This window comes from Vombatus ursinus, unplaced genomic scaffold, assembly GCF_900497805.2.
Source record: "Vombatus ursinus unplaced genomic scaffold, bare-nosed wombat genome assembly UNPS02010284.1, whole genome shotgun sequence".
NCBI lineage: Eukaryota > Metazoa > Chordata > Mammalia > Diprotodontia > Vombatidae > Vombatus > Vombatus ursinus.
Window position 1 is genome coordinate 13,246,120 of NW_020950062.1, and position 13,462 is coordinate 13,259,581.

The following is a 13,462-nucleotide window of genomic DNA, read 5'->3' on the forward strand; positions in this document are numbered from 1 at the left end:
CTTCTTCCCTAACTTTACAAACTACATTTTGCTTGCAGTGGTATATCATGTTAAAAGTACTCCTGACTTTCATAACTTTTGATGGAATTTTAGTACCTGCAAATAAAAAAGGTGTGAGAGTACATAGATTTTTAAGTAGTGATGAAACTCAGGTGGTAATATAGACAAACTACTGCTCACTTTCTTTTCTTATTAAAAAAAAATAAACCTAGTGCCAGAGCAAGCTCCTGCTGCCTTTGGGATATGAAGAAATTCTGCAACACCTTAGATACTTTTATCTTATTTGTGATTATTTTGAAGTGTTTTCATCCAATTTTGTAACAAGGTGCTGCACTTGCTTGTATGCTTATAAAGCATATGGCTCTCTTTCTGTGCACAAAATGGACACATACCATTAACCTGGGTGCTTTTAGGAAGGCAAGAAGATGCATAAATGGTAGAACAGTTTGTCATTGGCTATATAGATATAGGGCCATTTTTCATAATTATTACATTACATTCTGTCATGGTTTTATATGTCTGTTCATAGCTTTAATGTTTAAATAATCTTTGGATAATTCTTAGTGGTGATATCAAATAAATATAAACTTATAGAACTTACAAGATATCTTTCTAAATTATATAAGAAATTACGTAAAGCCTATCAAATTATTCTGAATCAATATAGTCAATTTTTTTGTTAATGTGTCATAAATCTAGCAGTCATTAATTTCCTATATCTTGCTCATTCTATTGATTATGATAACAGTATTTTTAACTGAGTTTTTAGGTACCTAAGTAAAATTACCAGTATCTTTATAAGATATAAGTAATCCAATTAGTTACACTGAGTACAAGAATAAGCCAAGGGGTATCAAAGTATATTTCATTTCAACCTAGTTAATGGGGACATTCTATGTGTCCTTGGTGCTATTTGGACATTAAGGATTGGATACGGTCACAGCCTTCATAGAGCTTACATTCTAGCCATTTATCTTTATTCATGTCTTGGTTTATTATGTGAGCTCTTCATCAAATGAAATAATGAATGTAAGCTATTTTTAAACATTGAAGCACTACTTAAATTTCAACAACAATCATGATGATGTTAACAATCATTTTGGAGAAAATAAACCTATATATACTATATTTAATGAGATATATTGAAGGGGTCAAAAGTTGGTTTGGTCTAATTCTTTGGTAGTTTTTATATTCTGCCATTTTAGGAGTAAGAATACAAGCCTTTCCCAAATAAAGAATTTTCCTCAAATCTATATAAATCTCATAAGAAGGAAAACAAAAATGAAATATCCAAGAAGAAATTTTATCATAAAGGGTTAAGTAAGTTTCTGAGAGAGCTCAGTAGTAGAAGCCAAACAGAGCACATATTAAAACAATATACACATGAAAACAGTATAATTTCATGTTTTGTACCAATATGATCCTCTAGTTCACATTAGCCCCGTACTTCTTGGTTGATTGGGGTAGTGGGAAGAATGCTGGATTTAGAATCAGAATAGCTGGGCATATGTCTGGTTACTACTCTTGTGATCACTTTACCTCCCCTGGACCTCAGATTCCTTTCTTATAAAATGAGAGAGCTCTACTTGAAAACCACTGAAGTCCCTTTTTTTCTGGAACTTTGTTCCTATGACCCCTAAGTTGTCACTTTGTTCTCTATGATATTCTCTCTAATATTTTTTTTAAAAGCTCACTCATTACCTAATCTGTCAAATTCAAATAGAAAGAGGGTGGGACACTGATCTGTATACAAGGATCTCCACATATTGATTTAGGAAATCATTAATATTATCCAAATTCTATTGTATTTTTTATTTATTTTGTCAAATATTTCCCAATTATGTTTTAATCTGGTTTGGGTGGCACTAGGGAGAATTTATCAACCACAAGACAGCGTGTGAGCCTAGAGAGCTTGACTCTTGCAATTTACTCTACCTAGTGTGGCTCGTGTTTCAAGAATCATTTATTAAGTAAGGTACTGTATTAGGCACTGTAAATACATGTATCCATACAAACATACACATTATAGTGTAGATACACATATACATATAAATATGTGTATGTATATATATGCATATATATACCTGTGTGTATATATATATATATGCATATATTTATATATATATACATTCTCTGACTTCAGAGAGCTTACATGCTATTGGGCATGATTTAACATTACACTGATAAGTGTAACATGATAATTTGTGGAAGGAGACAACAATTACAGCTATGGAAAGTAGGAAAGGTTGTTTTAGTCCTATTGAGATAATTACTTCAAACAAGCCTATTTCTGGTATGATGCCCTTCCAAACATTCCCCAGAAGGAAGATGAGCAGACAAAGAAAGTGCTATAAACAGTAGCCATTCTATAGCCCTAAATGTGAAATTATCATTCTAGCATGTAAGATAGGCAGATAAATAGGAAGTAAGATAGGCAGTCAGGGAAGAAGATAGACAGACAGAAATATAGCTGAATAAAGAACCTAGAGACAAGGGTGAGATAGAGTTGGGGAATAGGTCAAGAGAGATCCCATATTGAATTTAGTTTTCCAGCAGACTGAGTTGATATTCTTGGCTTTCTTCACAGTCTAGCAAGTTAGCAGCTTGAATCTAATGTGCCCTGTGGGAATACTTTTCTACCAGTCTCAAAAATAGTGCATTATGCAAGTATAGCCCAGATGATATAAAATCATAAATCACTATGGTCAAAAACTTGTGAGAACTTCAAACTTATTCAGTCTACACTTTTGGCAAAGCCTATGGGAGTATGGTCAAATGGTTTTAAATTATTTTTTAGTAATTTTGGATTAAAACAAATGCATTAATGATTCCATTTCCCCTTTGATATTAAAATACTGTATTATGTTCTGGATGAATGATGCTCATTAATTATGATCACTGATTAGTTGCTTCCTTTCCAATAAATAAGTTGAAATTATTAAGCCCATTTGGAGGCAAATTTTTTAAGACATTGAATCAAACATGCATATACATGTACATATATATGGTATGTATGCATATATGTATGTATCATATTGTTGATGTAGTTAATAGATCACATAGTTGATATATGACATAATTGATATATCATATTGAGTGGCATATTTATTTTTTACATAATTTATCATCAAAAAGGCAAAGGAAAAGACAAAAGTGTAAAAAAGAAAAAATAGACATTTAGAATGCTGTAAAATATATCAAAGGATTTTAAAAAATTAAATTTTATGAATTTAAACTATCCTGCTTGGCCAAAGATAACATAATAATTAGACATTCAATTTAAATCCAAATGTCAAAAGAATTGGAGGGTATTACCTCTATTAGTGGAGATATAAACAACACTGAAAGTATCAATATCTCTGAGCCTTATAAATGGTAACTTTAACCATATGTTGGTTTTTATCAAATCAATTACAACTCCCCAAAATGATTTTTTTTTTTAAAATTCTCATTATTTTCATATAGTTGTGACATTTTCTTGCTGCACCATAACTGCAAGGTCTATGAAGCCAAGCAGACCTGGTACATCTGCTACCATCAACATATGTTTTCAAGTTTCCTGAATTAGTTCCATCTCTGTGATGGTACAAACTAAAATTATCCATATTGAGATTTGGGTGTCAGGATCCAATAATTAATTGCCTGATTGTGAGCCAATCATTTATCCTCATCACATTGTAAAATGTAGATCAAAAACTTGATGTGATTAGCATATACTGCAAAAATAAAGTTTCATAAGTCATTCTGTAAGCTTTTAATTTCTTCTTCCTTTTCTAAGTTAATGGTTTTGTTTTTTATATGTCTCAAAATACTGCATGGAATTGTATGATTTTTCCATTTTTCATATAATCACTAAGGTTTTTTGACTAAGGAGATAATGCTAATAAACTTGAAAAAAATAAATCTATATAACAAATGAGTCTGCATAGTGCCACCAAATCAAACATTTTGGACTAAAGATACTTGGTGCTTTGATTAAAAATTTCATGGTGTTGATTTGATGATATCAGCCTCTGTATATGGAAAATCGTTGAATCTGTTTCTGCCTCCTAAGTATGGGTATGAAATGGAGATAATACCACAGAGGCCTTTAATTCTTAAAGATTCTAAGTTTAAGTAAGTAAAAGTATTGAATTCACATAGGCATGAATTTTATTATCAAAGATATTTGGGGTTCGACTCCAATCAGTCAAAAATTTCAGACACCAACTATTCAAATGGTAAACAAAACAATTTAGTGCTAAAGAGAAATATATTTGGCTGTCTTAAACATAATATCCATTTTTACAGAAATTTTTAAAAGTTAAAATTAGTGCCTTTATTAAAGGTGAAATTGAGTATTTGTAGCTTTTTAAAATATCTATCAAGTTACTGTTTCTATTTTTTTATTCCAAATTGCTTTGATTCTGTTATATATAAATCTCCAGTTATGTATATTCTCAGAAAAAAATTTCATCTATGCTTTTCAATTTCTCCAGTCACATTATTACTTATGTAATCCTACATATTTATTCATCATTTACCTTCAAGTTCATTGTAAAATAGGTTTAAAATTGTGTCCTAAAACAATTCTCATTGACTTGCAAAAGGGTATACTTATATGATTTCTATTACTTACCTTTTTATGTGTGACAGCTCTGTTTTACAGGTATAATTCACATTATGAGACAAATCATTCCTACAAAATTGGCTTTGCAGTAAATTAATTCATAGCATAGCTTTTCCATGAACTTCTATTATAGTTCCAAGGCTATGTTTCACATATGTTTTGAGTATAAGGGAAAATTTATAAGCATGATAGTGGTCTGCTTTTTGTTGTGAGAACTTCCAGAGAACTGGTGTAATAATGCCCTACATTTTCTTCTTCATACTAGTGATAGAGTGCATACTTTGTCCTCACTCAGAAAGGAATTTTGATGTTTCCTTAGGAGACGTCTAAAGTGGATGATTATTATGGAGGCTGAATGGTTCAACGTTAAGTTGAATGTTAAGAACAACCAGGAAGCCCATTTTGCCAATATTCTCAGATATCTATTACTGGTGATCTAGTAAGGTGCCTCCCCCCATTTCCTTTATTCCTTTCTTCCTGGACAACTCACCAGCTTCTCAATCTCAATGTTTTCAACATAGAACCCTTGCTCTTTATCTGCATCCTTGAGCTCTACCTGAGTTCTCTCTTTCAGTTATGAGACAATGTTTCTTCTAGACACGCAATCCCTGCAACTCATCTTTAACTCTTCCCCCAACCCTATTCTCAATTCCTAACAAAAGGGTCAGTTACATAGTGTATATGGTACTGTCCCCTCTATGACCCAGAACAAGCCAATAAATCTCCCTGGGCTTTATTTTTGACATCTATAAAATAAAGGTGATTGTACTAAATGGCCTCTGGGGTTTCTTCTGCCTTTATATCCATAATTTTATGAAAAATCTTATTTCCAGCTCTAAGTCTTTCTATCCTGTCCTTTTCCACCTCTACTACCAATAACCCAAGTTCTACTTCATTATACCTTCTTAGGGCTAGTTCCTAACTTCTACCTCCCTACTCTAATCAATACCAATACATTAACTAGGAAATTCAATAATGTAAAATAATGTAAAATTATATAACTTTACTGAACAAAAAACATGCAGGAATTTCCCATCTACTATTGAATAAAGTCCAAACTCCTTAAACAGGAGTTCAAGGCCTTCTTTTTCACTTAATGATACTATTACCCACAAAAGGCTGTGGAATGGACAGTCATCTGCTGACCTATACCAGACCACATTTTTACAATTGCAAACCTCATTGAATGGGATAAAAAATACAAGATTTTACTCTTTTGTCATTTATTATAATGAAGTATTTGACTCAGTAAAGATCAGCCTGAATTTACTTTCCCTAAACTATTTCACACTCCCATTTACATACACAAAGCTACAACTAAGCTGCACCACTATTTGCCCCTTTACAAGCACATTCCTACCTTTCCACTTCTGTTCATTCTACTTGGAGTTATCACTTTCATCTTCATCTTGTGTATTATAGTGGCAGGGGGGGGGCACTGTGTGTTCCTTTCTTGAAATAAGTAATGCCATTTTAGAATAAGCCTGTGTACAGTGCATTAAATCATTAAATTTTGCTTTTTTTTTTTACCCCAGTCTTTGTGGATCACAAGCCAAACAAAAAAAAAAAAAAAGATCAATAAAGTCCACCCTATCTCAAATGTCTTCAAAGCAAACCAGTGAAAACCTAGTAGATTAGAAAGGCTCTCTGTCTCTCTTCCCTGAAATACAACAAATCTTCCTCAGAAGCCAATGTCAGACTGGTTGTGAATCAGCATGGTTCTGTTTTCTTCCAACTGCCAAGACCAGTGGGAAATGACTTGGCATGGAGAAGCTTATTTGCCCCATAGGAAAATAAATGCATCTTGGTATCAACTGATGTTACTCCCTGTTATGCAATGTAGCAATGTATGGTATAAAATCTTTTACTGATATTTAACACATTGTAATAAAATGAGTTTTCTTGTCATGGTAAACAGATGAAATACTTCTACATCAAGCCCAAGTGCTATCTTCTCCATCAAGACTGTCTTAATCCCCCAGTGAGATGAACTCTCTCCCAAAGGGATTTGTTTGTACTTTCTCTTATTACAGTGATCACATTATAAATAGTGGCAGACACATAACTAGTTCTCAGGCCTCCATTATCTCAGTCCATTGTTCTTGTCTCAATATGGGGATGTTGCCTTTTGTTTTACTTTACTTCTCGTGAGAATAGAGGTAGCTTGGAGTAGAGAGACCTGGCCTCAAAATCAGGAAGATTTTAATTCAAGCCCCACCTTTGACATCTATTTGCAACCCAGAACAAGCCACTGAATATCTCAGTGCTTTAGAAAAAGATGTATGACTATATAAGTTGCTGAGATATGGACATGCATTGGCAAGACAATTTTCTAAACCAATGAAATTATAAGTCCAATAATAATCCCTGCATTTTGGGAATGTGGATGAAACTAGAACTATAGACCTTATGTTCCGTAGAGACGTAGTGAATTTTTCTGTTTACCAGCCAAAAGTAACACTTAAAACAATCATAAATTGTATTTCTTTTATGAAGAACAATCTTTTGTTGATTTATGTAATATCTTTTTGCAATGCCAAAATGAGAAAAGTGTTGGCAAAACCTATATTCCTGCTTTTTGGTTTAAGATGTAACAATCAAACATACTTGTGAAATACAAAAAGAAAACCCTATTCATTTGTGGGCTAATGACTTAACTGAATATGAAACATCTAACAATACAAATAAATCTGACACTTTAATTGTAATATACACACAGATATAGAAACATATTTATTTGTATGTTTTTATAAGAAATATATATTTATGTATCTTAACTTAAAAAATATCAATATAATCATGGTTGAAAGTAGTTATTATTTATAAATTTAGATTGGGATGTCATTCTGATTAGTGTAACTGAAATTCAAAGGGATTAATAGATCTGCCAATGGTTACCTAGCTAGTAAGTAGCAGAGACAGGAGTATAACCCAAATTTTTCTGAGTACTTCTTCAGTACTCTCTCTAATGCTACTTATAATAATAGTAATACAAATAACAACTAGAAACTATATTGTGCTTTTATATCAATTATTTCATTTAATCTTCACTATAACCACGTAAATTAAGGAGCATAAATATTGTTACTCCTCCCTCTCCATTGTAGATCTCAAAAAGATTTGTCTATCTTCAAACATCTAGTTAGTATTAAAGCCTAGGTAGTATTAAAGCTAGGTGTTAGCCTGAGCTACTGATTCAAAATTTGACATTCTTTCTGCTATATCCTTCTGGCTTATTATTTACATGCAGCTGCTCTTTCAAATACATCATTTTTCTCAAGCAGTACTTCTGTCTTGAAGTTAAAAATCAAACTATTCATGTAACAAAAAAATTGGGGGAAAAATAGAACATCTTACTTTGTTTAACTTTTGTGGCTGAGATAGAAAGAGAAGAGGAAAGAAAGTAACAAGGAACACACATAACCTTTATTTCTACAATACTTACCAAAATCATTAAAGAGAGAAAATACAGCCTTGCAAAAACGTTTGGAGGCAATATTCACATATGAAAAGAAATGGGCATATGTATCATCTTAATCAGTCATTTTCATTTTCTTAGGTCCTTGCTGGTGTCAATTTGAAATATAATTAAAAGATTTTACAAACAGAAAATCCCTTTATTTAATTAGCCTAAGAATCAAATGTTTTATTATTTTGAGCTTTCACGTAACATAATGCCCCAAATTTTAGCAAAACATCAGAAATTATTTTAAAACAATATACAATTTTATCATAATTATTATTATTCTTACTCATACATTACATATTTATAACCCATTATGTAATGAATAAAGCAAACATGACATTTTTTAAGTACCTATGTTTTATATGTCAGGCCCTGTGCCTGGTGTTAGTGATAACAAAGGCAAAGAAAGTCCCTACTTTCAAGGAGCTTACAAAAATCAAGTTTAGTTCTACTAACCAAATGTATCCTTTTAAATATGGGGTATAAGAGAGTGTAATGATGAATTAGAATTTTGACATCTGATCCAATTTTACAAAGAAACTTTATAAAAAGCTATGATTGATAATGATATCTCATTATTGTTTCCTCAGGTTTTAACATATCATATGAACCCACATGCATATATAATAAATAGGTCATACCTTCTGATTGGTACATACTATTTTCCTATGTATATTTTTCACATCTTTTTTTAAATTTTGTAGCTCAAATTTTACAAGTATTTTTTGCTTCATAAGCTGTTTGATTTTTGGTAGTTTTTTTTTTTTTAAATTACACTTTTGGCTTATTGAAAAATGGTGTTTTTTTTTTACTGCATTTGAACTCCAATTCTGAAATAGTCCTTGAAGTTATAATGTCATATTTGTTTTTTACTGCTTAATCATGAGAATTTTAATTTAGATGTATTCAGCCCTCCAAAAATTTAATGTTTCTATCCTAAATAATACTTGCACAGTTCAGTAAGAAAAGACCAAAAAGAGGTTAATCTCTGAAGCAGTGATGAACAACAAACAAAATTATTGCATAGTGCCCAGTTTATCCTCCCATGACCCATGATAACAATCTGTGCTGATATAATCCTAGTTCCATCTCTACCCCATTGTACCCATTGTACACAAATATACCTGTGCACATACATCCACAAAGATTCTCTGCTCATATATAACTTAGATAAAGACATCATTTCTTTGAAAAAAAATCTTCTTCATGGTTGTCAGGTTACTATCTTACAGAATTGTCTTTTTTTCTGTTCTACTTTCTTCCTTATGCTTGCATTCCTTCCAGTTTTTTCTAGTCCTCCCTTAAGAATTTCAAATATGTGTTAAAGCTGCTATACATTTCTCAGAGTTGTTATTTAAAAGTCACAATCCATTATGAAGAGGAGGAATGGGGAGACTTTCCATATGTCCATTATCTCTTAGAGGGATTGTAGGACAATTTACAAAACACATTTTAAAAAGTTGAATTGCTATGAAAAAATATAATGCCACAACTTCTAAAGTAAAATTAATATGGTTAAGTACATTTCAAACAATTCGATGATAAACTCTCATGTGGGGGACATTTTGGGGATATTCTACCCAATAAACTGCCTTCTAACCAGTAAGCTGAATGTACATAAGATTCTTAGGTTTTTAAGAGTGGTGGCCTCTGAGGTCACTCAATTAATAGCAAAACTATTTCATTTTATATATGCAATAGAGAACTGAGGTGCAAGACATGACTTTTCTAAGGTTTACATATTTGTAGTGTATAGAAGAACTCAAACTGGAACTCAAAACTCACATCTTCTAATGGTCAGTCCAGTGTTCTTTCCACCAAATAGCACCATTCTTTGGAAAGCCCAAAGTTACTTATTTCTGCTAGTTGTTATTGACTTTTAGAAATATAATTTAAATGATATAACATCACAATTATTTATCTGTCACTCCTGTTTGAAATGCATCAAACTCTCCTTAATATATTTAATTAGACAAAAGGCTAAAATCAATGTAAGAATATTAGAAAGAGGCATATTTCCAAAAGTAGACCCATGGTAACTACCAAGTTACCTGATCTCAGTAGACTACTAATTTATAATGAATACAATTCGCATGTAAACAATCAATATGGAAAAGCATTTACATCTAGTTTTTCTTTACCCATACAAGTTGTTATTTCTCCCATTAGTTCTCTTCAATTGCTTTGAATTTTATTTTTAATAAAATACTTAAAGCAAAAATAGAAACATGTCAATCACTGGGTTGGTGTGTTCAGGTAGAATAACTTCTGGATGAAAAATAGATTATTTCTGTTTGCTCTTAGAAATACTATATCTCATGCCTCTCTGTCAATAGAAATGATTGACTATAAATCTATAAAGCATTACCAAGAAGATAATTAGTTTAAAAATACAAATGTCAGATGATTCTTGCCATTGACAGTATTGTTATGTAAAGTAAATCTTAAATTGAATAATGAAAGAAATGAATATTGAAAATCATTCCTGGCTCTTTTTTGGGGGGGGAGGGGTTGGTTTTGATATTTTCCCCAAAAATAGCTGCATAAAACTCCAATCATGTATTTTTCTTGTTTATTTTGATTCCACTAATTTGGACAGATTATAGTCTTAAATTAAAATCACATTTGTCATTATTTGCCCTCAGATACAATACCCAGCATAGTACCAAACAAATTGTTTCTACATAGGAACTTGTTTTCATCCATATCATATTCACAACCCTGTTGGAATACTTTTTTTTTTCTTTAAAGGTCATTATTTTGCTACTTTTCCTGTCGTGGGCTATGCCAGATTTTTTAAAGCAGTCTCTTTAACTTGCATACTTCCATGCTAACAAAATTTGTTAACTTGAATTTCATCGTTTAGAATGTATTTCCTGACACATGTTTTTGTTTGTTTTCTTAACTAGTGAAAAAGGCCATAGATTTTAAATCTAGAGGATTTAAATTGTTTCCAGGGAAAGACAACAGCAACAAGTTTTCCATCTGTGAGTGTACTTCTTTTTGTTACTTTCTCTAGTGCAAGAGTGAAGTCTGTGCTATCTATGTTGTGTGTGTTTTGAACTGTATGTGTATTTCAATATAACTCTATTAATTTTCTATAACATGCATGGCAAATACTAAATATGTGAATCACTGAAAATTTAAAAAAAAGAAATGTGAATTACATTTACTGAATTGGACGAGGATGAGTCTGAGATGAGTCATTGCTATTTAAAAAGAAGTAAAATATGACTTGAGCTTCCCTTCTGCCAAGTCTGTAGTTTTATCATCAGGTTCTTGATTTAGGAATAGGTGTGTGGTGACCTTACTTAGAAAGGTATATTTTGATTCCATTTCCATCTACACTTTCCAAGTTCTCATTGTAAGAATTATCTATTTCCAGAGAAACCTTTTAAATTAATGAACACTTTCCATGTAGGAAAAAAAGCAACAAGTCTTCATTTTTAGTTAACAGGTCATTTAAATAGGGTCACTTAATTTTCCTATAAAAATAATCAAATTCAATTCAGCAAATATGCAATTGATACCAACTATGTGTAAGGCATTGGCTAGGAACTGATAATACAAAGTCAAAAAAGAAACAGTACCTTATATTCTCTTGGGGTAATGGGGAGGGGAAGGGGAAGAATGCACATGCAGATATAAAAATGAATAGGTTATGAAAAGCAGTTTCAAGGTGGGGAACAGGGTGGAGAAAGAAAACTAAGCACAGGATGTGGAGAGGGTGGATCAGAAAAGGCCTTATATAGGAGATACTACCTGTACAAATAACTGAATTACTTTGGGGGGTTATGTATGTCACAAAATTTCAAAAATAGGAGGGAACTTCTTCCAAGGGAAGACATTTTAGAGCTAATTTTAGAAAAAAATTATCCTCACAATGTGTGTATATATGTTAAAAACAAAGTTTAAAAGATAATATTCAATTTAATATATAATGACAAAATGGAGCCCATTTTAAAAATAACATTTATGAAATAGGCAATGGAATTGTCATATATAACATTGTTATTAATAGTTTATAACTCCTTTCCTCTTTCACCAGCCATGTCTTTTACTTATCATGGTCATTTTTATACAATTTCAAAATCATTCTGTTAAATCATGTTGATAACCATGGGATTGGGACATTTCAGGATATGCAGTTAGGAAGTACTTTATGCTACATTCTTTTCTTGGATGTGTTGAAAAAATTCTCACTAATTTCTCTAGCAACTTATTCCCTTCATACTGAAGCACATTTGGGATAAATATAGTGCCAAATCAATTAAGTTTTAATTTACTTTAAATATTATTATGATATAAAATTTTCTGACATTTCAGTTAGATTTGAAAAACTTAAACACATAAAAACAATTGGGACAATTGATTGATGAGTGGCCATTTTGATGGAAATTAGGTATAGTCAACTCAACAGAATTTAGTCACAACTAGATTTTCCTATTATTGATTGGAATTTAAACAAATATGTGAAAAATTGAACTGACATGATTTTCAAGATAAAACTTAACACATTCCCATTATCATGCAATTAGTGTGAACATTATTATTTCATAAATGTCCTATTTGATAGAGATAATTTCTCAACCCTAGTAAACAATAAAATTTATGAATATAATATTTAATTAAATTCTTCTTTTATATAAACTCTGGTAATATTGCATGGCATCTTTCAGTACATTAATGTGGCCAGAATCCAAAGGCACAGAGTCAGGTAACAGTGTGTTGTATGTGAGAAGCACAAAGTAGACCCTTCTAGGTAGATTTTAGAGTAGGTGAAGAACAGTCATATAAAAAAAAAAAAAAGACTGGAAAGATAGAAAGGGGTCAAGTGATGAAGGGCTTTCATTGTCAAATGTCACATTTTATATTTGATACTAGACAGAATAGGAAGCCATTGGAATTTACTGAGTTGAAAGATGACATTGTCAGACCTGTGCTTTCATAAAGCACTTTTACAGCTGAGTAGAAGATGGATTAGAGTAGAAAGAAACATGAATGAAGGAAACCATCCAGAAAGCTACTGCAATTATCTAGTAATGAGGTGAAGAGGATTTGTCCTAGGATCCTTTAAGATATCAGAAAACAAAGAGATCCAAAGTATGATGGTATAAATAAAAAGAATCATCCATGTTTTCTAGTATAAGTTATCTTATACTATCAAACAGCCACAGATTAAATGAGGTTATTAATTATAACATATATTGTGGCTGAAATTTAGAAAAAATAGTACTTTTTTAACATATCCCTGAGTGGAAAGGAAATTGTCATGAGTTGCTAAGGTACTCCAAAATTCTTTTAAAATATTGAAGAAAAAGCATGGCTTTCTAGGGTCAGGCAGGGTAAGGGATATATCTTAGTAAATTAAGATAATATGAAAACAA

The 13,462-nt window shown here is 31.5% G+C and overlaps 1 protein-coding gene across 3 annotated transcripts in view; it reads left to right on the forward strand.

The window, feature by feature from the left end:
* Positions 1 to 13,462, forward strand: part of CSMD3 (CUB and Sushi multiple domains 3) — a 1,542,511-nt gene that overhangs the window by 655,325 nt on the left and 873,724 nt on the right. For 2 of the 3 annotated variants that reach the window (XM_027854053.1, XM_027854054.1), the window contains one exon: positions 10,985 to 11,062. The exons of the other annotated variant lie outside the window; for it this stretch is intronic. In XM_027854053.1, coding sequence (XP_027709854.1) covers positions 10,985 to 11,062 — 78 coding nt within the window. The remainder of the gene's footprint in view (positions 1 to 10,984; positions 11,063 to 13,462) is intronic. 3 annotated transcript variants of the gene reach the window in all.